The sequence below is a fragment of the Lithobates pipiens genome, unplaced genomic scaffold, assembly GCF_037356315.1.
Source record: "Lithobates pipiens isolate NorthernLeopardFrog02 unplaced genomic scaffold, aLitPip1_a1.2 Scaffold_8, whole genome shotgun sequence".
In the NCBI taxonomy this organism is placed as follows: domain Eukaryota; kingdom Metazoa; phylum Chordata; class Amphibia; order Anura; family Ranidae; genus Lithobates; species Lithobates pipiens.
Window position 1 is genome coordinate 228,377,728 of NW_027507903.1, and position 26,781 is coordinate 228,404,508.

Sequence of the window (26,781 nt, forward strand, 5' to 3'; positions counted from 1 at the left end):
TGCTACCGTATGTCCACTTGGATGATGGGGCTTGAACCTGGACTCAGTGCGAATGCGCCGTTCTTCTTCAGAGACTTTCGGCATCTCCTTGTCCTCCGTACTGTGCAAGCACTGCGCCTGTGCAGTACGGGCAGACACTTTATGATGGGGTGACAGTTTTTGGCAGAACACCGGCACTCTTCCCACCAGTCTACATGGGCCTGCCTAGTAAATACTTCACTGGAGCTAACATAGCTCAACATCAACTCTGTTCCATATATTATTTAAGCAGATTTCTCCCATCAGGGTTCTGTCATCCATTGCCAATAACTGGTTTTGAATCCCTGTAATTTTTTTGCCTTATTAGGCCCCTTTTACGCCAGTAGACCAATCAGGTCCACCTGTCCATTTTTCAGGAGGACCTGTATGGACCAACCATTGTTCTCTATGGAGTGGCAGATGTCAGCGGACACCTGTTCACTGACATCTACCAGCACCAATACAATTTGGTGCACTAAAAACAGATGAATGAAGATTGTTCCCCATCCATCTGGCAGATCGACTTCCCCATAGAGAACAGCAGACTGTGTCCACGTCTACGCTGCATAGTGGAGCGGACACGGACTGGTTCCAGCTAAAATTCCACTTGAACATCCTTGGTTTAATGTACATCAAGGGTAGGCAAACCCCAGGACTGGTGCCGCAAGCAACACGCAAAGCCTCTTTTGCCGCCACTCAACTACCTCCCCATCAACAGAGCAGCTCAGGGAAGCGTCAGTAAGACACTAATGAATTCCAATTTCAGAGTTCTTCATGATGCACCTGCACTGAGGGGGAGGCACTGTGCCCCCACACATTGTAAAATATGGGAAATATTGTTTGGTTCTCTAACTTTGCTGTAGCTGCAATCGTCAGCTTTTGTGATGGGAAAGAGATTGGGTGCAGTTCTGCTGGGGGGAGGGGGGGCGGTCCCTATTTCCAGGAGGAGGACTGTCATTGGCCACTGCTTAAGCCAATCACAATTCTGCTAGCCCTGCCCACCATCTGGAGGAAGATGACTTGGTTTCCACTACCAATCTCAGAAAGAAGGGATTTCACTGTAATTAAGAAAACCACAATCAGGTGACAGCTTGTGGAAATACTGTTGAGCTTCTAGGAACTTTGTTGAAATTATTTCTGAACCTTTGCATCACTTAATACTGAAACCCTACACTCTATGTCCCTTTAAGCCACAGCCAGCATTCAGCGCAATGAAAATCACACCCAACTCTTGCTGCGGCTCAGAGCGACCAACTTTTTCTCAGCTGCGGGAGCCCAACTTATGAAGGCTAGTTGAACCGTCCTTAGGGAAAGGAAGCCGTGACTGCTGGAAGCATGGCATCACTGTGAGTGTGAACCTAAAAAGGGAAGTTAAGTAGCTGCCTTAGGATTGGCTACAAAGACCTGAGGTGACTGGGTGGAGCCTGAACTCTAGCAAAAGGCTACGCTGGGGCACATTCACAGAGGAGATTCAGCTGTTACAAGAGTTGCCCACCGTCCCGCCCATTGTGATGTTTTGTCACCGCTTTATTGGCGGTTTTGAACTTGCCAGCAATTGATGTTGCTTTATGGGCTATGCCCTCAAGTTACATTCTGGGGTCAGTCTAATGCCTGTCTGGCACTGATAGTAAGGACAGGCCTCTTAGACTATGTGAGTTTATGTTTTATGGGTGCTCATAGTATACTGTGATTGGCATTGTTGTTTGGTACATTTGAAAAGTTGTACTTTTGAAAAGTTCAATAAAGCTGTGGCCTTGCCCTATTACCAAATTAATCAGCTTCCCTGTCTTTCTTTTGGGGGGGGGCAAGGTATTGGTTTATTAGTTGGTCATAAATGAGCCTATGCTTCTCAGCAGACATGATCCTGCACACAGGCCCACTGCTTTCAGAAAATGCCCCTGACCTGAGCTCATCCATTCCAGAGAGATGGATCAGCAGGGTGAGTGTGCCAGGACAGGTAGATGTGTCTCATCTCTTCTTCCTTTCACCATTCTGCATATCACACATATCATAGATGAGAAGAGGGTACAGTGGTGGGGAAAAATTAGCTGGAGGGGTTCAGAGGTGGGACAGAAGAGCAGGAGGGTAGACCGATGGGACAGATGCAGATGTGCAGCAGGGCGGTACAGTAGTGGAAGAGATGAGAAGGGGGTTCAGCAGTGGGACAGAAGAGCAGGGGGCTACAGTGATGGGGCAGATGAGCAGGGTGGTTCAGTGTTGGGGCAGATGAGCAGATAGATGGGTTCAGTGTTAGGACAGATGAGAAAGTGATTCATTAGTGAGACAGAAGAGCATGGAGATATGGTGGTGGAGCAGATGTGCAGGGAGGTACAGTGGTGGGGCAGATGATAAAAGGGGTACATTGATGTGGGGCAGATGAGCAAGGGGGTACAGTGGTGGGGCAGATGTGCAGGAGGTACAGTGGTGGGAAGGATGAGAAGGGGTTTAGTGGTGGGACAGAAAATCGGGGGGGGGGGGGGTACAGTGATGGGGCAGATGAGCAGGGGGGGTTCAATGTTGGGGCAGATGAGAAAGGGGTTCAGCGGTGGGACAGAAGAGCAGGGGGGCTACAGCGGTGAGGCAGATATGAAAGGAGGTGCATTTGTGGGACAGATGAGCAGGGGGTTACAGTGGTTGGGCAGAAGAGCAAGGGGTTTAGAGGTAGGGCAGATGTACAGGGGGTACAGTGGCGGGGCAGAGGAGAAAGGAGGTACATTGGTGGGAGAGATGAGCAGGGGGTTACAGTGGTGGGGCACATGTGCAGAGGGGTGCCTGTCAGTCCTGCCACCGTCTGAGTGTTACTTAATCCCCTGTGTACAAGCCGCTTTCTCAAAGTGGCGCTCATGTGACTGGGCACGCCCGCCTCTCTCTTTTTCTCGCTGATGTCAGTGGGGTATTCTCAACCCTGCCCGATTTCCTGCCTCAAGGGAACAGGGAGAGGAGAGAAGCAGCGGTTAGCGGCGAGCTACGATAAGGTAGTGGCTTACTTTTAAAATTCAGTGGCAAAACATTCATACAATGGCAAAACATTTATTTAGTCATTTCTGGGAGGACAAGTGCCCCATCATTGGTGTTACGGGGGAGGGGGGTTAGTGCCCCATCATATCACTGGTATTACAGGGGGTGGAATAGTGCCCCATCATTGGTGTTCTGGGGGGGAATAGTGACCCATCATTGGTGTTACGGGGGATGGGGAATAGTGCCCCATCATTGGTGTTCCAGGGGGTGGAATAGTACCCCATCATTGGTGTTCCAGTGGGTGGAATAGTACCCCATCAATGGTTTTCCTGTGAGGGGGTGGGGAAATAGTGCCCCATCATAGGTACTTGTGGGTGGAATAGTGCCCCATCATTGGTATTCCTGGGGGGGGGATAGTGACCCATCATTGGTGTTCCTGGGGGGGCAGAATCGTGCCCCATCAATGGTGTTCCAGGGGTAGATAGTGTCCCATCAATGGTGTTCCTGGGAGTGGGGGGAATAGTGTCCCATCAATGGTGTTCGGGGGGGGGGATAGTGCCCCATTATTGGTGTTCCTGGGGGGAAATAGTGCCCCATCATTGGTGTTCTTGGGGGGGAAATAGTGCCCCATCATTGGTGTTCTTGGGGGGGAAATAGTGCCTCATCGATGGTGTTCCTGGGGGGAAATAGTGCCTCATCAATGGTGTTCCTGGGGGGAAATAGTGCCTCATCAATGGTGTTCCTGGGGGGGAAATAGTGCCCCATCATTGGTGTTCCTGGGGTAAATAGTGTATATGACCTGTGTATACCTGTGTAAAACTTAGTTTTTTTCATTATTATTTTAAATAAAAATAAAATAAAAAAACATGTTACTTTTTTATGATTTTGTTTTCTCGATTAATCAAAAAAATAATCAGCCAACAAATCGATTATGAAAATAATTGTTAGTTGCAGCCCTAAAACACAAAGAACATAAAAAGTTTTAAAACTACCCAGAACTTTCTGGCTTCCTAACCTCAGTATGTAAAAGTTTGCACAGCTGTAACATGTATCACTCCTAATAGAAAGGAAAGTAATTCAGTGTGACTATGACTCTTTACAATTGAATTCTCCCTGGGAGGGGGCCTATGCCTCCTCCTCCTTCCTGAACACTTCTGTACAGTCACTTGAGTGGCACACAGCAGGAGTTGATGTGTGTAAATTGCATTCCCTACATTCAAATTAACATATTACACATGAATGCCATCAGCTGAATACATCATTACAGCATCCAACAAGAAACAAAACCTCAAGACTACAGTGTATTCCATCCTTAGATCCAATCAACATAACACAAGTCATACAGAAGAAGTTTCCCGGTGTAACATTTCTAAACGTAATGCATAAGAAGCTTTACGCTCTTCATCAAGGCGGTGAAAGGATAAAATCAAAACTGCTGCCAACCTCTGCGCCATCTACATGTAGTTGGCATAAAAAAAAAAATTCAAAACACTTCCTCCATAAAACTAAAACCACTACAATAGCGTGTTTTACTCCACAAAAGTGGCGTCATGTAATTAAAAAGGATGGAAACCATAAAAAAAAAAAAAAGGCGAAAACCTCCTTGTAAACTTTCATTTGTTTCAGCAACAATAAAATGTCTAATAAAAACAAAGTAAATACTTTTTTTTGTATTAGTAAATTAGTAAAAAGAAACAATGTATACTTTGCCTTGTTAGAAATGAAGAAAAATAAAACAAAACGTTCAGACACTGAAAAAATAAAAAATAATAAAAAACAAAAATAGCAAAATGTTACAAATTAGAAATGGAAACCTGAAGCTTAGGGGAATGTAATTTTGTGACAGGAGAATAATTACATAGCTGTAGATCGGTGCAGCACAGAACAAAATGCTCTCCAGATGAAGGTTTTGGGTTACACTACCAAGGTGTGCTAAGAATTCGGTTGACAAATTGCTATATTGCTGGGTTGAGTCTGTGCACACTTTTTTTTTTTTTCTCTCTTTTAGCTGCTCAAAAAACTGTGTTAAGACCTACAAGCCCTTGGTGTGGAGTTATAATACAATGAGTAACACCAAAAAGTCAAAGACTGTCAAGGACACCAGAGTTTTTCAAGGAGCTGAAAAAAAAAATCCACTCAAATGTTAACAAGACTGGATAATAACAGCTTATGGAAAGTCTTACTTCATTCGTATGGACTAAACAATCAGCATCATACTACATACCTAACTTATTCATAGGCTCCTTGTGATTAAACAATAAACTCTTGATTACCACCAGTATGTGATAAGTATTGCAGATAGGTCCTGAGTGGAACACGCACATAATAAAATATTACAAGCTAGTAAAGTTATGGGTCACCTGAAACTCTTGAATGCCACCAGTATGTAATAAAAAGTACAGATAAGTTCGGAGTGGCCAAAGCCCCATAGTAAATACTACAAAACAGTAGTAATAGATCATCTAAACCAGTGGTCTCCAAACTACGGCCCTTTGCTTACCTTTATCCAGCTCTTGAGGCAATATTCCTGCCACTGACACTAATGGAGCACTATTCCTTCCACTGACACCAACGATGGGGCACTACTATTTCTTCCACTGACACCAACGATGGGGCACTACTATTTCTTCCACTGACATTAACGAAGGGTCACTACTATTTCTTCCAATGACACCAACGATGGGGCACTACTATGTCTTCCACTGACACCAACAATGAGGCACTACTATTTCTTCCGCTGACACCAACGATGGGGCACTACTACTAGTTCTTCCACTGACACCAAGGATGGGGAAGTACTAGGTTTTCCACTGACACCAAGGATGGAGCACTGTTCCTTCCATTGACACCAAGGATGGGGCACTGTTGCTCCCACTGACACCAAAGATGGGGCACTGTTCCTTCCATTGACACCAAGGATGGGGCACTGTTCCTTCCACTGACACCAAGGATGGGGCACTGTTCCTTCCACTGACACCAAGGATGGGGCACTGTTCCTCCCACTGACACCAAGGATGGGGCACATTTCCTCCCACTGACATCAATTATATCTCCTCCTAATACCAAAGAACGGGCATTGTTTACTCCCATGAGGCACAGTCTGGCCCCCCTAAAGTCAGAAGTAAACTGGCGCTTTCGTTAGAAAGTTTTGAGACCCCTGATTTAAACGACAAACTCTTGAATGCCACCAGTATGTACTAAGAAGTACAGATAGGCCCAGGGTAGAATGCTTCATAATAAATACAACAGTGCAGTTATCGGTCACTTAAACTCTTGAATGCCACCAGTATGTACTAAGAAGTACAGATAGGCCCAGGGTAGAATGCTTCATAATAAATACAACAGTGCAGTTATCGGTCACTTAAACTCTTGAATGCCACCAGTAGGTAATAAAAATTGTAGATAGGTACTGAGCAAGACAAGCCATATAAAACACAAGTTAGTACAGTTATGGGTCACCTAAGAATATCACTAACGTTTTCAAAAGACAACCTGCTTTATTTTACATTCACTAAAATATTAGGACAAAAACAACTAAAGCAATCTTGCAAAAAAAAAAAAAAACATATTTACAGGAATTATGTAGGACAGCAGTACACAAAATGCAATACAGAATAAAGCACAAATCTTCAATGATTCTTAGTGGGTGGGAACTTCCATCTGAGCTTCTATGGGGTACTACACATGACTGCCCTTCACACAATACAGGTTTGTTATACACAGAGCTTTGATGGTAATTGCACATTTGAAATGAGCCATTGTCACCCTCTATGACCAGGTATTTTGTGACTACAAATGTACACAATGGTAGAAAGAGGGCCTGGAGCTATTTGGGAACTCCATTAGACCTGCAACTAAGAAATTAAAGGGAAGTCAATTCAGAATAATTGAACATTGACTGTCACTAATGCTAGGAAGCCACAATCTTTTACTTCTAGGTCGTTATCACATGATACTTCATACACTTTACAATGCCCAAGCATGACAATAGAAAGCTATACTACCAAACATATATACCCTCTGACATCAACATGTACATTTTCAAGTTTGCTAATGGAAATGGCTATACTCATCTATTACAAGACTGAAAATGGGAAATGGTTACACTACCAACATTTGTAACTTTATTAGACATCTATACACCAATGTACACCTTCAAGACTGACAATGAGAACAGCTACACTACCAACATGTGTACCTTCATTATGTCTAATTGCGTATTTCCAAGACTGATAATGGAACACGTGTACCCTCAAAACATCTATATGTAGGTTTTGGTACCAACATCTGTACCTTCATTAGAGAATATATATATATATATATATATATATATATATATATATATAGAGAGAGAGAGAGAGAGAGAGAGATAGATAGATAGATAGATAGATAGATAGATAGATAGATAGATAGATATATATATACACACACGCACTTCCAAGAAGGACAATAGGCTATACTACCAACTTATGTACCTCTATTACACTGGACTAACATCTGGACATGGCTAAGTTTCCAACATCTGTACCTTCATTAGACATCTATATTCCTATTTACAGGACAGACAATGGGAAATGGCTAATTGACCAACATTTGAAATTTCACTAGGAATCTATATGCACATATCCAAGATGGGAAATTGTGAAAGGCTAAACTATCAACATTTGTACCTTCAAACCTGGATATGTATATTTATTTCCAAGACCACCCATGGAAAACAGTTATATTACCGACATCTGTACAATCACTAGATGTCTACATGTCTTCTTCCATGATTGACCATGGGAATGGCTATACAACCAACATATGTACCATTATTAGACAAGAGTGACACTGGAATGTGGCCAAGTTACCAACATATGTACCTTCAGGAGACATCTATATTGGTATTTCCAAGATGGACAATGGCCAACATCTGTACCTTGCCTAGACATATCTTTACCATCTCTTCTTTTCTCCCCCCCATGGGGCTCACCATGTGTACCTAGAGATCTGTGTATCAGAGATGGGTCACCCCCACAGACACAGTGTCCGATCTTCTATTGGGAAGCGATGAAGTAGACCCGTGCCCCCCCTTCTTTTACACTACACCCCCCCCCCCATAACATTTCCAGCTACACTTACAGTTGCACAGCCCATCCAGGCAGCCGATCGGGCACCATGTGTAGATCTCCACGACTACAATCCAGCAGATCTCCCAGACACCGACATGGGGGCGGACAGGACCCCCGATCAGCGATCAGGCCGAGCGCAAAGCTCTGGAAGCCCAGCAAAGCCGCGACCGCTACTATCAGCGCCATTCTCCGCCTCCTGGGTCCCGGCACGGTGAAATCCAGCTCTAGCAGGCAGTCGTTTCCCCGGGCCGGGATCCGTGCATACCTCGCACACTCAGCCACTCAACTCCCTCAAATCCGAGCGTACAAAACTCCAACTCCGATCTGCAAACTTTCCCCCTCCTGTACCCCTGGCTCTGCAGGGAAGGGTGCTGGGCTCTCCTCCGATTGGTCAGCGCAGCCCCCCTCACGTGATGAAAACAAGTCAGTGCTGTGGGGGGATGGGGAGAGGGAAGAGATTACAGCCCTCCACCTCACACCTCTCCATCACAAGAGGACACAGATCACCCATGATAAGCCATCAGTGGTGTGACCTCACCTAGGAGGACAACTACCATCTACATATCATACAGCATGCTGCTTTATCTTTATGTTAGGTTTATTGCTTTACTATTTATTTATTTTTTACTTTACACTATTCTATGTTGTGTTACTTTTCTATCTATATTACATTGTACATTATTATATGTTTTATTGCTTTTCTATTTATATTAAAATTTACACTATTTTATATTTTATTGCTTTTCTATTTATATACAATTGTACACTATTGTATGTGTTATTGCTTTTCTATTTATATTCAAATTGACACTATTTTATGTTGTATTGCTTTATCTATATTACATTTTACACTATTTATGTTTTATTGCTTTTCTATTTATATACACTTGTACACTATTGTATGTGTTATTGCTTTTCTATTTATATACACTTGTACACTATTGTATGTGTTATTGCTTTTCTATTTCTATTAAAATTTACACTATTTTGTGTTGTATTGCTTTTATAATTATTTAAAAAATGACACTGTTTTATGTTTTACTACTTTTCTAATTATATTACAATTGACACAATTTAATTTTTTTTTGCTTTTATAATTATATAACATTTTAAACTCTTTTATGTTTTACTGCTTTTCTACTTCTATAAAATGTTACACTATTCTATGTTTTATTGCTTTTCTATTATATAAAATTTAACTTTTTTATGTTTTATTGCTTTTCTAATCATATTACATTTTAACCACTTTCAGACCGGACCGATTTGCTGGTCAAAGACCAGACCACTTTTTGCGATTCGGCACTGCGTCGCTTTAACTGACAATTGCGCGGTCGTGCGACGTGGCTTCCAAACAAAATTGACGTCCTTTTTTTCCCACAAATAGAGCTTTCTTTTGGTGGTATTTGATCACCCCTGCGGTTTTTATTTTTTGCGCTATAAACAAAAATAGAGCGACAATTTTGAAAAAAACGCATTATTTTTTACTTTTTGTTATAATAAATATCCCCCAAAAATATATAAAAAAACATTTTTTTCCCTCAGTTTAGGCCGATACGTGTTCTTCTACATATTTTTGGTAAAAAAAATCGCAATAAGCGATTATTGATTGGTTTGCGCAAAAGTTATAGCGTTTACAAAATAGGGATAGTTTTATAGCATTTTTATTAATAATTTTTTATTATTTTTTTTTTACTAGTAATGACAGCGATCTGCGATTTTTATTGTGACTGCGACATTGTGGGGGACCCATCGGACATTTTTGACACATTTTTGGGACCATTGTCATTTATACAGTAATCACTGCTATATAAATGCAGTGATTCCTGTGTAAATGACACTGGCAGTGAAAGGGTTAACCAGTGGGTGGCAGTGTAGGGCTTAAGTGTTCCTAGGGGTGTGTTACTAACTGTGGGGGGGTTGGGCTTTCATTTAGTGTACACTGATCTCTGCTCCAATCACATGGAGCAGAGATCAGCATCACTAGTTGCTAGGCAGAATGGAAAAATGTTGTTTACACAGCATTTCCTCCATTCGGCCGCTCCGTGAGACGATCGCGGGGATGCCCGCGGCGATCGAGTCCGCGGGTCCCGCGACCGGACTCACGGGGGTTCCGACCAGATGGCAGGGCGGCATCGAATATTGGACGTACCTGTACGCCAATATGCCTGCCCGTGCCATTCTGTCGACGTACATCGTCGTGCACTGGTCGGGAAGTGGTTAAACTCCTTTATGTTTTACTGCTTTTTTAATTGTATAACATTTTACACAATTTTAAGTTTTACTGATTTTCAAACTATATTCAATTTTACACTATTTTATGTTTTATTGCTTTTCTAATCATGTTACATTTTAAACTCTTTTATGTTTTATTGCTTCTCTTATTATGTTAAATGTTACACTATTTTTTGTTTATAAGCAAAAAAATAATTCTACACTATTTTATGTTTTAATCCTTATCTATTTATATTATGGTTTACACTATTTTATGTTTTTACTTCTTTTCTACTTATATTACATTTTACTCTATTTTATGTTTTATTGCTTTTCTACTTAAATTAAATTTTACACATGGGGGTTATTTATGAAAGGCAAATCCACTTTGCACTACAAGTGCAAACTACAAGTGCAAAATGCACTTGAAATTGCACTGAGAGTGCACTTGGATGGGCAGTCACTGTAGATCCGAGGGGGGCATGCAAGGAAAATAAAAAAAACAGCATTTTAGCTTGCACATGATTGGATAATAAAATCAGCAGAGCTTCTCCTCATTTCAGATATACCCCTCAGATTTACAGCGACTGCACTTCCAAGTGCACTTTGCACTTGTAGTGCAAAGTGGATTTGCCTTTCGTTAATAACCTCCATGTCATTTTTTAGGCCCCTTTCCCTTTTGTGCGACTTGCCCTGCAACTTGGGACTGCAAAGTCATATGACAAGATGTAGCCCATGATTTCCAATGCGTACGTTCATATCTGTGCAACTTCAAGTCACAGTGACTTCAAAGTGGTCCCTACACTACTTTGGTCCAACTTTAATGCAACTTGAGGTCCATAGACCTCAAGATTACAGAGGAAATGCTTCAAGCCTCGTGAAAGTCTTGTGACTTTCAGGTCGTAGAAGTGTGAAAGGGGTACAAGGCTGGGTTCACACTGGGGTGGTTTCAGAGTCACCCAACTTTGAAGCTGCCCCGCACAGCACAACTCCAGCCTGGCTTGCAAACAGTCAATGCAAGCCGTTCCGAAGTCACCCTCAAGTAGTGCAGGAACCTTTTTCTTGAGTCGCTCCAAATGGTTCCATTGCACTGAATGGAGCGCGACTTGTCAGGTGACTTCGCTCCAGTGTGATCCGAACCTTACTGCTTTTCTATTTATATTACATTTTACACTATTGTATGTTTTTCTGCTTTTCTATTTATATTATGTTTCATTCTGTAAACATAAAAGTTCTTTGTTTGCCTTCACAATCAACATATAAACACACAGTGATTAAAGCAGACATAAATCCAATCACAAAAATTTCATCTATGGAGAAGTCATTGTCAATATTTAGAAGGACTCGTTTACACCAGATGCAGTCAAACGTGTTTTTAAACACAGTACAAACGCACATCCAAGAAAAATGACTATGGGACAAACATAGATCTATACTCAAACAAAAAAGGTAACGGAAAAAAAAACAGGCAGACTCGATGGACTACTCAGTCTTTTTCTGCCGTCACTATTCTATGTTTCTATTTCAATAAAACCGGGTACAAACAGGACAAATGCCGGGAGACATCAAAAATAAATAAATAAAAATGTCAGACATTTGGTCCATGTGTATGTTGGTTTGTCCAACAAAAGCCGACCGGCCAATGGCAGTGAGCGCTGATCAGAGTGCTTGGGCTGCCCCCCGTCAAAACACAACAGCCCATTGGGGGAGATCGCTGCACTAACCTTTCATGGTTAGTACAGCGGCTCCGGCCGGAGCTGAGAGTTTTTTTTCCTTCAACCCGCTGGGTTGTACGAAAAACAAAAACAAACTTGTAGTGTGTACCCAGCTTTAGCCTAGTTCACACTATAGCAGTGCTTTTGTGTGTAATTAAAAAAATTAAATTAAAAAAGTACAGCATGCGGCTTTTTTCACACATAAATGTACTGAAACGCACATAAACACTGCAAGGCACATGTAAATGAAACTCAGTAAAAAAAAAAAAAAAAAATCATAAAGCCTAAAAGCGCACATACAGTAAATGCACCGCAAATGCATTACAAATGTGTGTAGAGTATAAAACAAAGACAATTCCATAGCCCAACTCACCAACCAGTCTGATGACCAACCAAATGAACCTGTCTAACTGTCTGTTAAAAGCACGGGTTTAGTTAGCACACATTTGCAAATGCATGTGTACGCTGCAAGGCCTTGTGTAGAGTGTAAATGAACAGTTTGGGGTGGTTCACACCATAATGCAGTCCAGTGTGTTTTTGTATTCTGCATCAAAAACGCATGGACAGTGTTTAACATAGTGACCCTGGCTCACACCAGTACAGTCAACAAAAGTAGTGCATGTTGCATTTTTTTCTGTACAGAATGTATCTGGAACATGGCAAAACGCAACAAAAATGCACCAGAATGCACGTGTCTTCAATTGTCTCCAATTTAGATGAAGAAAAAAAAGAGGGGAAAAACACACTGGAACACATCAAAAATGCTTCGGAATGCATCAACAACACAAAAAAAAAACGCAGTGGAATGCATAGAAAAAATGTGCATGCAGAAACGCACCCAGAAACGCAGAAATTGTGGTGTGACCCAGCCCTAATGTAGATCCAATCACAAAAAAAAGCTTTAAAATGTTCATTTGATTTCAGAAGTAATTTCCAATATTTATAAGGGCTCATTCACTCCAGATGCAATATCTAAGAAAAATAACTCGGAAACCCGCTTTGCGGTGCTTTCATGTGTGTTAAAAAAAAAAAGAACACTAGGCTGCATTTCTTTTAGAATGCACATAAACACACAGCAAAAAAATCATAATACCTAAAAATGCACTGCAAACATGAACAAATGCATTACAAATGCATGCAGATGTACAAGCAGAGCTGCACACTGAATGCCTGCAACCTGTGGCTGCAGGAAAGAAATGTGTACCAGGCCTGCCTTAGTAATCAGTACATATCATCACAATTATTTTGTACATCTAGGTGGATTATACCTTGTTTTTTCTCAGGACAAGCTGGGCTTTCATTTGGTGGTAAATGGTAACAGATACTGTATCTCCTGATTTTTTTATTATTATCAAAGGAAAACTAGCCCAAAATAGTTAAAAAAACAAAAAAAACAAAAAAGCTGTATATTACTTGTTAATACCATAACCTACCAGCAAAGAACAACCCAAAATAACTTCTCCTGCTCCCGACAATAGCAGCGATATCACATATGTGTATGTTATTTGTTGTGTGTACTCGTAATACAGCCCAGAAGCAATAGTGCACATTTTGCTTTTATTTTTGTCCTACCTAAAACACATTGGGGGGTTATTTACTAAAATCGAAGAGCGCAAAATCTGGTGCAGCTCTGCAGGGAAACCAATCAGCTTCCAGGTTTTATTGACAAAGCCTAATTGAAGAAGCTGAAGTTAGAAGCCGATTGGCTACTACGCACAGCTACACCAGATTTTGCACTCTCCAGTTTTAGTAAATGGGGGGGCCACTGACACTGATACTAATTAGAAAAAAAAAAGAAAAAACCTGCCCAAAATATACTGTCCCTGACTTTTGACCCTTATTTGACCCTAACCCTGGCTCTAACCTAGATCAAACCTTGATCTAAGTATTTCTTCTCTTTTATTTTTATTTTATTTTTTAATATTTATTTATTTATTTATTTACACAATTTTCTTACACAATTTTTTTTTTTGTGTAACTCTGTGGTTTATTTTTCTAAACTCAACTAGACTGTGCATTTTGCAAAGTGCAGTTTTCCTCTGCAAGTGCAATTGTTCCAGAGTTTAGTAAATGAGGTAAAGCTTCACTTTGCAAAGAAAACCCAATTGCATTTAAGTAAAATAAAAAATGAAATAAAATGCATTTTTTTGCTTGCAAATGATTGGATGATGGAAGTCAGCAGAGCTTCTACTCATTTACTAAGCTCTGGAGCAACTGTTCTTGCAGAGTGCAACTGCAGTTTGCAAAGTGCACAGTCTATTTACCTTTAGTAAATCAGCTCCAATGCATCTTTTCTCCCATTCACAGAGAGAGAAACAGTGACTGATCAGTGTGGTAGTCAGAGGCTACCACAGCGATCAGGTGACCCGGAATCGGGAGATCCGAGTCCCGATCGTTAGTACAGGGTTTAGGGTTCTCAGTGAGACTCCAGTCTCTGTGCTGGGAGCAGGTTGCGTGGCTTGTTCCCAGCACAAAGGAAGATACGCAATTTTGCGGCTCCACGTCTGTGTCAATGGGTTAATAAAAGCAGAAACAATTGTAGGCATTTTTATACTGTATGTACAATTTATTTAGTCTGAATTACATGATTGATGTCATAGGCATGCGCATGGGGTGTGCCGGGTGTGCCTGGGCACACACTAATCACCTCGTGCTCATTAGGATTATCGTGACGGCAGGGAGAGATCTCCCTCTGACATTAATGGAGTTCTACCGTATTTCTCTTTCACTGTACCGGCTCTGTGTCTGTATATATATATATATATATATATATATATATATATGTATATATTTATATTTATTTACACACACATGCATGTGCGTTTGAGCTTTGGGGTGCACACCCTAATGCAATAGGCTGCGCACACCTATGATTGATGTTAATCCTTTATTATATCATTGCATAAAGTACCATGTGACATTAATTAAGGCAGATTAGGACCCATTCACCTTGCGATTTTAGATACGACTTGAGTGCTACAGAATTGCTTAAAAATGAAAATCACATTGTTTTCAATGGTGCATGCTTGTTCACATCCATGCAATTCAGCGCAGCATGATTTTGGAAAAGGTTGCTATACTTTGGTGTGATTCCAGAATGTTTTTTGCCCCATAGAATATGCAAAATACTTCAAAATAGCATCCAAGTCGCATCAAAGATTTGCACTGAACGTTGGGTCACGATTGGATCCCAATACTATGAACTTAGCCTCAAATAGCTATATGTACAGGCTAACAGCCTGATCATGAAAAGATCTTTTTCTATATTGCACTCATATACTTATGATTCATGCATAAAGTGTTGTTTACAAATCTGTACCAAGTACAGTTCCTTAAGCTTCATACACATGGGCCAAATGTGGGCTTATTATATTATTGAACTGGCCTACATTCGACCCATTTGTATTGTAGCCGGTCCGACAGAAGCTGGTCGTTCGCCCCGGCTTCTGTGGAAGGGACATGACCGAAAAAAGCTCTGCTGACTGTCTCTGACTGTGGTTAGCAAGACTGTTTTGCACTGGGCTCTTGGGCACAAATTCATTGGAGAGTGATGTTCCTTTCATGTTTGAATTGGTTTTAACCTGAAAAATGTTAAAACATACCGTATTTATCGGTGTATAACACGTGCCGGTGTATAACATGTTTAGGAGGGAAGTTTAAGGAAAAAAACTTTTAGGAGGCAAGTTTAAGGAAAAAAACCTTACATTTTAAATGCCCATCAATGTAGCCTTCCACTGTCCCCCAGCAGCCTTGCACTGTCCCCCAACAGCCTTGCACTGTCCCCGTGCAGCCTTGCACTGTCCCCCAGCAGCCTTGCACTGTCCCCCCGCAGCCTTGCACTGTCCCCCAGCAGCCTTGCACTGTCCCCCAGCAGCCTTGCACTGTCCCCCAGCAGCCTTGCACTGTCCCCCCGCAGCCTTGCACTGTCCCCCAGCAGCCTTGCACTGTCCCCCAGCAGCCTTGCACTGTCCCCCAGCAGCCTTCCCCAAAATTGCAGCATGGTTTAGTTTAAAATTTACCGCCGCCGCCCAGGTCTTCGGCTCCTCCCACCACCGCCGAGATCTTCGTCTCCTCCCGCTGCCTCCGAGATCTTCAGCTCCTCCCGCCGCCGCCGAGATCTTCGGCTCCTCCCGCCGCCGACATAGACCGAGCCGAGTGTACTCGGCTACTCGGCTCTGCTCGCAGTAACGCCCCCGTCCCGCCCCTTGTCCTGGCTCCTGTGATGGACACAACATCGGGCCAATGGCGGGACGTAAAGGCTAGGAGGCGGGACTGGGGGTGACTGAGAGCGGAGCCGAGTACACAGTACACTCGGCTCGGTAAATGTCGGCAGTGCTCCACAGACAGCGCAGATCGGCAGGGGATCGGCGTATAACACGCACCCATGATTTTCCCCTGATTTTAAGGGGAAAAAAGTGCGTGTTATACGCCGATAAATACGGTACATGTAGCTTCATTTACTTCTGACCAGACTGTCCCTAAAATGCCCCTAAGACCTAGTGATTGTAAACGATCACCTTGTAAAACAACCTATTCAGTTTAATGGAAATGAAAGGTAAAACATTTTTGTATAGATATAAAATATATATATATATATATATATATATATATATATATATATATATATATATATATATATATATATATATATATATATATTTTTTTTCCTTTTTTTATAAGTGAAAACATTCCCTCTGTTCTCAGCTGCACATAAGCTGGAGGGAGGAGACACAGCAGAACACAGAGCTTCCCAGTGAATGGCATGTCAGGACAAGTCTGATCATCAGAGAAGAGCAGGCTGAGTTCCCAGCATAGCTGGAGAAGTGACCACAGTGTGCTCTACTGCTTAGTGTGGTCAGTTTTTTTTATAGGAAAGCAAGGGGACCAGCAGGAACACCAGGTATTTCACACAAAGGAAGAAATACAAAGAGAATAGGATACATTCTCATACAAGTATATGGTACACCAGGCACATTTAAGGAATATGAAGTGTTGGGGTAACAAACCTTTTAAATCCCACCTGAAGCAATATTTCCTTCCACAATGCAAAAACACGGGTAGACTAGTTGACCCAAAAGTGTGCTTTAATTTTTATAGGCATGCAGTAGGGACTTTAAACCAGGAGTTTCGTGGAGAACAAAGACTGATGTACTTCCTAAAATAGTGAATGATACATTGTTGCTTCTATATAAATTCATGATGTTGATAATTCATTTCTATGACTAAAGTAGGGACATAAGACTTTTACCTCCCTTGAGGTGTGACTGATGTGAAAGGTTTTATGTACTCTGATGATGCATGATTTCTCAGTGCTATATAAATGCATGAAATAAATTGGTAACTAAGTCAACCCATAAGGCCTCGTTTACATAAGCGTTGTCCGTTGAAGAATGAACTAGTGTAAATAGATTTTCAGAGGGCGTTTGACAAGTGGGGATGTGGTGACACCCCTAAAAAGCACCATGCTGCAACCATTTACTTTGCAGGTGGCTGCAGTGCAGTTGGGGCACGGCCCCATTCACACATTCGGCAGGTGCTACTGCCCACTGAATGCAATAGGGGTATAATTCTTGCTGCCACATGAGGCCAAGCAGCATGGCTGCAGCAAGCAAAAACCCTAGCTCACTGCCTTTTCAGTTTAAGTGAACTGGGTGGTAAAGATATGGCTCAACTGAGTGTTTTTCCTGACCCCACCTTCAAATGTAAACTTATCCTATAAGTGTTTAAAACAGATCTATCTACCTCAATGCCCACAGTCCTTTAGTCCAGTGTTTCTCAGCCTTTTTTTTTGTCAAGGAACTCTTTAAAAATGATGGACAGTCTTGAGGCACCCCATTCTAAAATGTAAAAACTATTCTAATATACCACATACACCAGATCAGACTTTCTGATGGGAAATGTTGGATGTGAGCTTGTTGGCTGAAAGTCCGACTGTGTGTATGCTCCATTGGACATTTGTTGTCTGACTTTCCACCAACAAATGTTGGCTAGCAGGTTCTCAAATTTTCCGCCAACAAAACTTTGTTGTTGGACTTTGCGATCGCGTGTACACAAGTCCGTCGCACAAAAGTTCACGCATGCTCGAAATCAAGTACGAGCCGGAAGCGCTCGGTCTTGTAAAACTAGCGTCCGTAATGGATATCACATGACTATTGAACTTCCTTTTTATCAGCCGTCGTACGTCTTGTACGTCACTACATTCGTGATTGTTGGCCAAAATTTGTGTGACCGTGTGTATGCAAGTTGGAGCAAACATCCTTCGAACAAAAATCCACAGTTTTGTTGTCGGAAAGTCCAATCATGTGTACGAGGCATAATAGTTTTGCACAACAGCAACATCCACACAAGTAGGACACCCAACATTAGAGGTGATTTATTCTTTCAAAGCAAATACATTTTTGCAAACTGGTACTGGCTAGTATTCCAATGTTTCTCTCCCCCCTCAATTTATCTCCATCACTCAGATAAGGTGCCCTCAAGAAGGTTGTAATGGTGCCCAATGAAAACCTGTGGCATTGTGTAACTAAATGGCAGCTTTAACCACACGCCGGCCTGTATACAATACATTTTGCCAAAGCGCCCCTGAAGAAACCTCAAGGCACCCTGGTTGAAAAAGGCTTATCTAGTCTGCAGTCTAAAAAAAATCTCTGGATGTGGTACCTATGGCTCAATCCTTGTCTTTATACTGTATATAAGTCCCCTAGCTGTTGATGAGGATCAGAAGATCAAACACCATGGAAGATCTTGAAGGTGAGATCCGTTAAGCTGTGTTTGTTGAGTTTATCTTGAAGATGACTCTACTTCTATTGATCTTGAAGCTTTCAATGGACCTATAGTTAAAACTTTCACTTTGCATGAATCAATATGGCACATGTCAGCATTACCAAACCACATTTTTATTTTAAGTACAGAGGACCTCTTTCCTGACATGAATAATAGATGCTGCTCCCCATCTTGCTCAAGTGTTTTAAAATATAGGCAGCCAAGATCACATGGTCTTTATCTGTCATAAGCATAGTGGATGTTTAAAGTCATTGTAGACTGCAGAGTCTGTTGATTTTAAAGGGGTTGTAAAGGTTTGTTTTTTATTTTCTAAATAGGTTCCTATAAGCTAGTGCATTGTTGGTTCACTTGCCTTTTCCTTCGATTTCCCTTATAAATGTTTTTTTTCTTTGTTTTCTTTGTCTGAATTTCTCACTTCCTGTTCCTCCTCAGTAAGCTGTTCAGTAAGCTGTTCTGGCTGACTAACCACCAGCTCGGATGATGGTGAGAGGTTTACTGAGGAGAAACAGGAAGTGAGATATTCAGACAAAGAAAAAAAACATTTAGAAGGGAAATCGAAGGAAAGGGTAAGTGAACCAACAATGCACTAGCTTAGAGGAACCTATGTAGAAAATAAAAAACAAACCTTTACAACCCCTTTAAGCAGGCAAACTTGTAGAGAAATAAGATCATCAAGGATTAGTCACTATGCAGCCCTTCTAAGAGGAAGCAGAACCTACTTACTGTATATAGCACTCAAATATGGCCGTGCAATGTATCTATGTATTAAAGTGATTGTAAAGGCAAATTTTTTTTTTAAATAATAAAGATGTTATACTTACCTGCTCTGTGCAATGGTTATGCACATAGCAGCCCCCAATCTCCTCTTCTGGGGTCCCCTGCAGCTGCTCCTGGCTCCTCCCCCCAAAAGCATCAGGCTGTGTGCGTCTATTGACACATACAGTGTGGCTCGGCCCTGGCGCCTGCTCCCTCCTTACAGGATTTGATTGACAGCAGCGGGAGCCAATGCTTCCTCTATACCTGTAAGGAGTGAGAGAGAGAGAGAGAGCAGCACTGCTGTTCTTGGTCACAGCTTTGGATCCAGACGGGCTCAGGTAAGTATTTAGGGGGTCTGCAAGGGAACTGATTATGGAGGGTTTTCTACTTTAATGCGTTGTGTGCCTTCATAACCTCTTTAAGTAAGAAATAAAGTTTTCAAAAAAAAATGCAGTCTCCCTTTAAAGCAAGTACCTAGTGGCAGTGTCAATGTCTAATTGAAAGTGGTTGTAAAGCTTGAAGGTTTTCTTAAACCTTCTGTTTGCAGGATCTCCCCCAGCTCCTCCTAATACTTACCTGAGCTCCATCTAGATCCAGCGATGTGCAAGGAAGCAGCGACTCTTCTGGGTCTCCCCATCCTCACAGAGCAGGAACGATTGGCTTCTGCTGCTGTCAATCACAGCTAGTGAGGCGACAGAGGCGGGGCCGTCCCGTTTTATGTTTGTCTTATTGACACACAGAGGCGCTCGGGAGCGAGCATGCAAGAGTGTCCCCATAGCAAGTGGCTTGTTATGCGAGCACTCAGCAAGGGCGAGGGGCCAGAAATTCCAGCAGGGGATCTGAGAAGAGGAGGATCAGGGCTAGGTAAGTATAGCATGTTTGTTATTTAGGCTCCGATCAGACCTAAGCGGACTGCTGTGAAACCTGCTACACTGCATTTTTGTGTGTTTTTGTGGCACAATTTTGGAGTGGCACCATTCATTTGAATGGGTCTCCCTCCACTCCAAAAACGAGACAAGGAAGCTCATGTACCAAATTTGGCATTGCAAATTTTGCCGTGATTTTTGCGTGTTTTGTCGCTCAACAATCGTTCCAAAATCCAACCCTGTATGTGGTGCCATTAAGAAATAATGGTATCTTAAACGTCTCACGTGTTTTGCCACGATTCTGGAATTGCGGGCAGAATTGCATGATTTTGCCCATGATTCCAGTACACGCAAGTGTAAATGGAGCCTTAAAAAGGCAAAAATAAAAAAATAAAATAAAAATTATAAGCTTTTAATATCACTTTAAAGTGACATACACGGTAAAAAAAAAACACAATTACCTTGCAAAAGAAGTTAAAAATGTACTTTTCCAGAAGGCAAGAAGTCAAACTTTGGTGCTTTGGACTCTGCTGCTATCTGATATTTCTATGTGCATCAGATAGTATGTCTTCTCTTAGGCTGTTCTGAAGATCCTCAGTGCCCAGATTTAACCGCACTTCAAGATGACTAAAAAGTTCATTGCTAGAGTAAAACAAAACATCACTTGCTGATCTGACCTATACTCACCCTATTGAGTTTTATTATGATCAGTATCTAAATGTAACGTGTTACTTTCTTATCTCACTTGATAAAGGATCAGACCAACTGCGCTTTTCAGTAGTACTGCACAACACCAGATTAATGTACTTCTTTATTTAGCTTCTGTATAGAATAACTGTTTATGTGTGCTTTTAGTGTTGCCTTTACATACGCATGCTAATCCTAAATTTAATATTGCTGGTTAAAGAATATGTAAAATCAACATTTTATATTCCTTATTTGTGCCCGCTGTACTGTGTACTTGTATGAAACACTCTCCTGTTCTCTTAGCATTGCTTCCTTTGTGTAAAATCCCTGGTGTTCCTGCCAGTGCCTCTGCTTTCCTATTAAAAACAGACCAGACTAGGCTTGAGAGCACAGAGTGGTCAGTTTTCAGTTTTTTGGCTGCGCTGAGAAATCAGTGTGTTCTCCTCCAGTGATCAGACTTGTGCTAACCCCCCCCCCCCCCCCGCACATCCATTCACTGGGAAGTTCAATGTGCTGCAGTTGCGCCTCCCCCTGCTCTCTAAGCTCCCTTATGCATTTAGGAACAGAGGGTATGTGATCACTTATAAAAAAGGGAAAACAGCTATTTAGATTTTTTTTTATATCTGTACACAAATATTTTGCCTTTTGTTTTAAACTGAATGATTTTTTTTTTTTACCAGGAGAAGGTTCGTATATACTTTAAGTATAGCTGAATCATGCTATTGGAGTTCTGGGTGAGAAAATGGTCAGTTTACATGTGGGTTAGCTCCCCCTCCATAACTACTCTATAGGACACCACTCCCATAAATCTTTGCTCTGGGTTACCAGCTGTGTTCCTTTTTTGTCCTCCTCCGTAGGACCAAGTCATTGGTTTTCCTACCTGAAGATGGCTCCCCCTGCGATCAGGATCGGCCAAGCGACACAGTGTCACATCCCTCTGATAAGCCTTGACTGTTAAGCAGGGTATGGAGTGTACATGCAGAGTAGCGCTGAAGAGCTGGAAGCCTGGCCGTCAGAAGGCGAGCACGCAGCGCCACTTTTAAAAAGGTGGATTGATTCTGATCTGAAGCGGATTTACCTAACAGCGGGCATCTCCTGCAAGATGGTCCTGGCCTTAGCCGCAGTATCTAAAGCCTTGGAATCTTGGTTTGACAGTGTTGACAAGACCCCCAGCGGTATCTCCAGTGAAGTGACCAGAAGCTTGCCTATTCAGGAAATCAGGCTGGCATCCACCTTTCTGGGGTAGGCTTCCATTAATGTCATCTGCCTGGTGGCTTGGGTTATGCTGACGGCTGTGACAGCCTGTCATGCCTTTTGACTCCATCCATGGTTGGCGTATCCGGCTTCCAAGCAAGTTTGGTGTCAATTTCCCTTTGAGGGCATATCCCTTTTCCGTAACAAACTTGGTAGCGCCATAACTTGGGCCATGGGTGGTAAATCGTGTTTTCTCCCTCAGGATCAGCACTTACAGAGCCAGAGATGCACTTTTCCAAGAAGACAGAATACCAATCGCGCAAGAGAGGTGTGCAGTTACAGGCCTGGCCGGGAGTTTACAAGATCCTGGAAAGCCAGGCAGTCTTCATTTAAGAAACCCACAAGGAAGGTTTTTCCGGCAACAGGGATTCCACTAAGTCTTTTTGAAATTGGGCCCACTCAGGCATGCCAAGTGGGGTCTCTTCTCCACTTTCAGCATGTCTGGACGGCCTCAAACCAGGACTTCTGGACGTCAAAACAGTCAGGTCACACCTGGATCTTCAGCAGCAGCCTAAAGCCCCGTACACACGAGAGGACTTATGTCCGACAGACTTCCGAAGGAGTTCCGTCGGAGTTCTGCTGGAATTCCGACAGAGTTCTGACAGACTTTTCGGCTGAGTGGACTTGGCCACACACGATCACACTAAACTCCGACGGATTCGAACGTGATGACGTACTACTGGATTCGAATAAGGAAGTTCATAGCCAGTAGCCAATAGCTGCCCTAGCGTCGGTTTTAGTCCGTCGGAGTAGCATACACACGAGCGAATTTTTCGAAGGGACCGGGTCCGGCGGAGTTCCTTCGGAAAAATTTGAAGCATGTTCCATATTCTAAAGTCCTTCGGACTTTGGCGAGTCAAAAGTCCGTTGCAGCCCACACACGATCGAATAGTCTGACGGACTCAGTCCGTCGGACTTTGGATGTTGAAAAGTCAGCTCGTGTGTACGCGGCATTAGGTTTCCTTTCTCGTGTTCAGAAGACCATGAACGAGTGGTCTCTCCACAAAGAGGTGTTTAAATGACTCCTGACCCTGGGGGTGTCTTCAGAAGTCAACCTCTTTGCATCCCCATGCAATTGCAAGTAGGCCAAGTACTATTCGAAGTTCTGAGACCCTCAGGTGTATGGGATAGATGCTCTTGTGGACCAGTGGAGGTTCCACAAGGCTTATGTCTTTCCTCCGGTGCCGGTAATACTCCAGTTTCTCTGGTAGCTCAGACCGGAGAAGGTGGAAGTCATAGCAGTAATCCCTTTCTGGCCCAACAGGCCATGGTTTCCTCTCTTGACACTCCTCGGTTATCGGGACTCAATTACCCTGCCATTCAGGCCCGGATCTACTATCTCAGGGCACAACTCTGCACCCCTGTCCTTATCACCTGCACCTCAGGGTTTGGGTCTTGAGAGGGCAAGGCTCGAGGCTCTAGGTTGTCCAGAAGAAGCCATTCCGACCCTCCTTATTGCCTGATGGAAAAACACCAACAGGGTCTATGAATGTATATGGACCAGGTTCATGGACCACATGTCTTCCAGGCCTAATTCTTGTAACACTCCGGCAATCCAGGACATTCTTAGCTTCCTACAATCAGGTTTAGACCTGTCCCTAGCAGTGAGCTCACTTTGAGTACAAGTATCGGGCATCTCGGCATTCACAGGAGTTCCAAGGGCCAATCACTCCCTTATTCCCCAGTTCTTTAAAGGTGCTTTCAGGCTTAGGCCTCAGAGGAAGCCAAGGTTCCCCCAGTGGGACCTCCTTCTTGTTCTGGATTTCCTTTTTAAGCTCGGATCAGATCCCGACAAGCCTCTCTCAGTGAAAGATCTTACACTCAAGACAACCTTCCCGGTGGCTGTTACTTCAGTAAAAAGAGTGTCTGAAATCAGAAACCAGGGTTCAAAGGAGCCTTTTCTAATTTTCTTCCAGACAAAGCAGTGTTAATTCCCATGCTTGGGTCAAACCCTAAAGTGACCACAATTTTCCATGAAAATTAAGAAATTGGGGTTCCCACCTTTAGGTAAACGGAAATTCAAGATGTCCATCCCTTTATGTGGGGCACACTCTGAAACAATACCTGGAAGTCACGGCTCCCTTTAGAGAATCAAAATTATCTTTTCATCCTTCTCCATGTAAAAAAACAAAGGAATGCTGGCTTCGGTTAGATCCATTGCGGCATGGATCATACAGACCATTCAAAGGGCTTATAAAACGAAGGGCTTGGCTCCTCCAGAAGCAGTGACAGCACACTCAACTCAAAGTATCTCGACCTCTTGGGCAGCTTTTCGACATGTCGCTCCCGAAATAATCTGTAGAGTGGCTTCCTGGTCTTCAATCAACACATTTGTGTCTCACTACTGTGTTGAACCAGCTGCCTTATAATCTGTTAATTTTGGTTTGCTAGTACTATCGGTTGACGGTGTTAAATAAATTAGTTTTTTTTGCTCAGCATTTGCCCACCTGAGTGTCATGGAGCCTGTCAGGAAAACTGAAAATTTCCTATTAAATACTTACCATAATTTTCCTTTACTGATAAGCTCAATGGCAGCAGGAGTCCCCTCCCAATGTCTGGAGTAGGCTAGTTACGGAACACGGCTGGTAGCCCAGAGCAAAGATTTATGGGAGAGGTGTCCTATAGGGTAGTTATGGAGGTGGGGCTAACCCACACGTATGCTGCCATGGGGCCTATCAAGAAAGGAAAATTGCTGTATTTGAAAGGAAATTTACTGTTATTTTGCTCTGTACCGGCAATGACTGCACACACTTAATTTGCAGCAGAGTGTGGAATGTGTGAACTTGTCTTATCTGAAGTGTTGGCAAGGGCAAGTAACTTAAAGATAAGAGGGAATTGATAAGCTCCCTCTTTCAACAACTTGACAGAAATAAAAAAAAGAAAAATGTTCTACTGTCAAAAATATTGGTCTCTATGCACAAAATATTTCTCAGTGTACAAGCAAAGTAGAAGTTGACTTACCTTTATCTCATTTTAGATGTCAATAAACCAAGATTAGTTTATACTTGGATCAGAATTTATAAAAAATGGAGTAGTGCTCTGTTTTTTACTTTCATGCTGTGATTTTCCATTTGAAAATATTTTGTACTCCTAATATTATTGCTGATCACAGTATGCATTTCAATTTGTGTTATGGCTTTGTAGTTACTTGTAGTTAATTGTAGCTACTTTTAAATGCACTGATACATGTTTAGCTGCTGCTTTTATCAGGCATTTGTACCAATTATCAGATTCTCCTTCACTTGCCTTTGTGATAGCCTATATATTTCAAGGAGTAAAACAAAATGTAGAAAGTGTAAAACAAGGGTACAATCTTTTGTGGGTCCTTTCACACATATACATACACGGTGATGTATGCACTACGGAATGAGTTTATACATGTTTTCTACATTGTATATGGGGATTTATGTAAATTTTATGTACAATATATGCACTTTTTTATTTATTATACATAGTGAGGAACAAGCATTCAATGTATTAAATATATTGTTCAATTTAGTGGGTCTACCCAACATTCAGTACAAAATACAACATGTTCTATTTTTTAAAACATACTAACCCACAGTGCATATACACTATATTGCCAAAAGTATTGGGACACCTTCCTTTACACGTACATGAACTTTAAAGGCATCTCAGTCTTAGTCCGAAGGGTTCAATATTGAGTTGGCCCACCCTTTGCAGCTATAACAACTTCAAATATTCCGGAAAGGCTGTCCACAAGGTTTAGGAGTGTGTCAATGGGAATGTTTGACCGTTCTTCCAGAAGCACATTTGTGAGATCAGGCACTGATGTTGGACGAGAAGGCATGGCTCAAGTCTCCACTCAAATTCATCCCAAAGGTGTTCTATCGGGTTGAGGTAAGGACTCTGTGCAGGCCAGTCAAGTTGCCTCACCCCAAACACGCTCATCCATGTCTTTATGGACCTTGCTTTGTGCACTGGTGCGCAGTTATGGTTGGAACAGGAAAGGGCCACCTCCAAACTGGGGACAAGGGGACAAGGTGCTTTGGGGGGCTACCCCAAAGAACCCTCCCCATGTTGAGGGCATGTGGCCTGGTACAGCCCTCTTGTCCCCTTCTTTTCCTGTGGCCTGCCAGGTTGCGTGTTTGGATAAGGGTCTGGTATGGAGTTTTGGGGGGACCCCACGCCATTTTTTTTTTATTTTGGCATGGGGTTCCCCTTAAAATCCATACCAGACCTGAAGGATCTAAACTAGGTACCAACCCCCCTAAAAAAATGTACCAAATATTGCAGAGGAGGGGGGAGGAGGAACAGCAGAACTTCCCCTTTTGGGTGAAGTTATGCTTTAAAGTGGAGTTCAAGTTCTCTAATTATTTTTTCTTTTTAAAAATACACTGTTGTAATTGTGTTCAGTTCCAGTGCAACGTCTACATACTGTCATTAATGTCCTCATTT

At 42.4% G+C, this 26,781-nt stretch overlaps 1 protein-coding gene across 1 annotated transcript in view; it reads right to left on the reverse strand.

Annotated features, from left to right (window-relative positions):
- Positions 1–8,494, reverse strand: part of LRIG3 (leucine rich repeats and immunoglobulin like domains 3) — a 41,203-nt gene extending 32,709 nt beyond the window's left edge. Inside the window, exon 1 of the mRNA XM_077473401.1 lies at positions 8,101–8,494. Within this exon, the coding sequence (XP_077329527.1) occupies positions 8,101–8,276 (176 nt within the window). The 5' untranslated portion in view covers positions 8,277–8,494. The remainder of the gene's footprint in view (positions 1–8,100) is intronic.
- Positions 8,495–26,781: the final 18,287 nt, after the last annotated feature.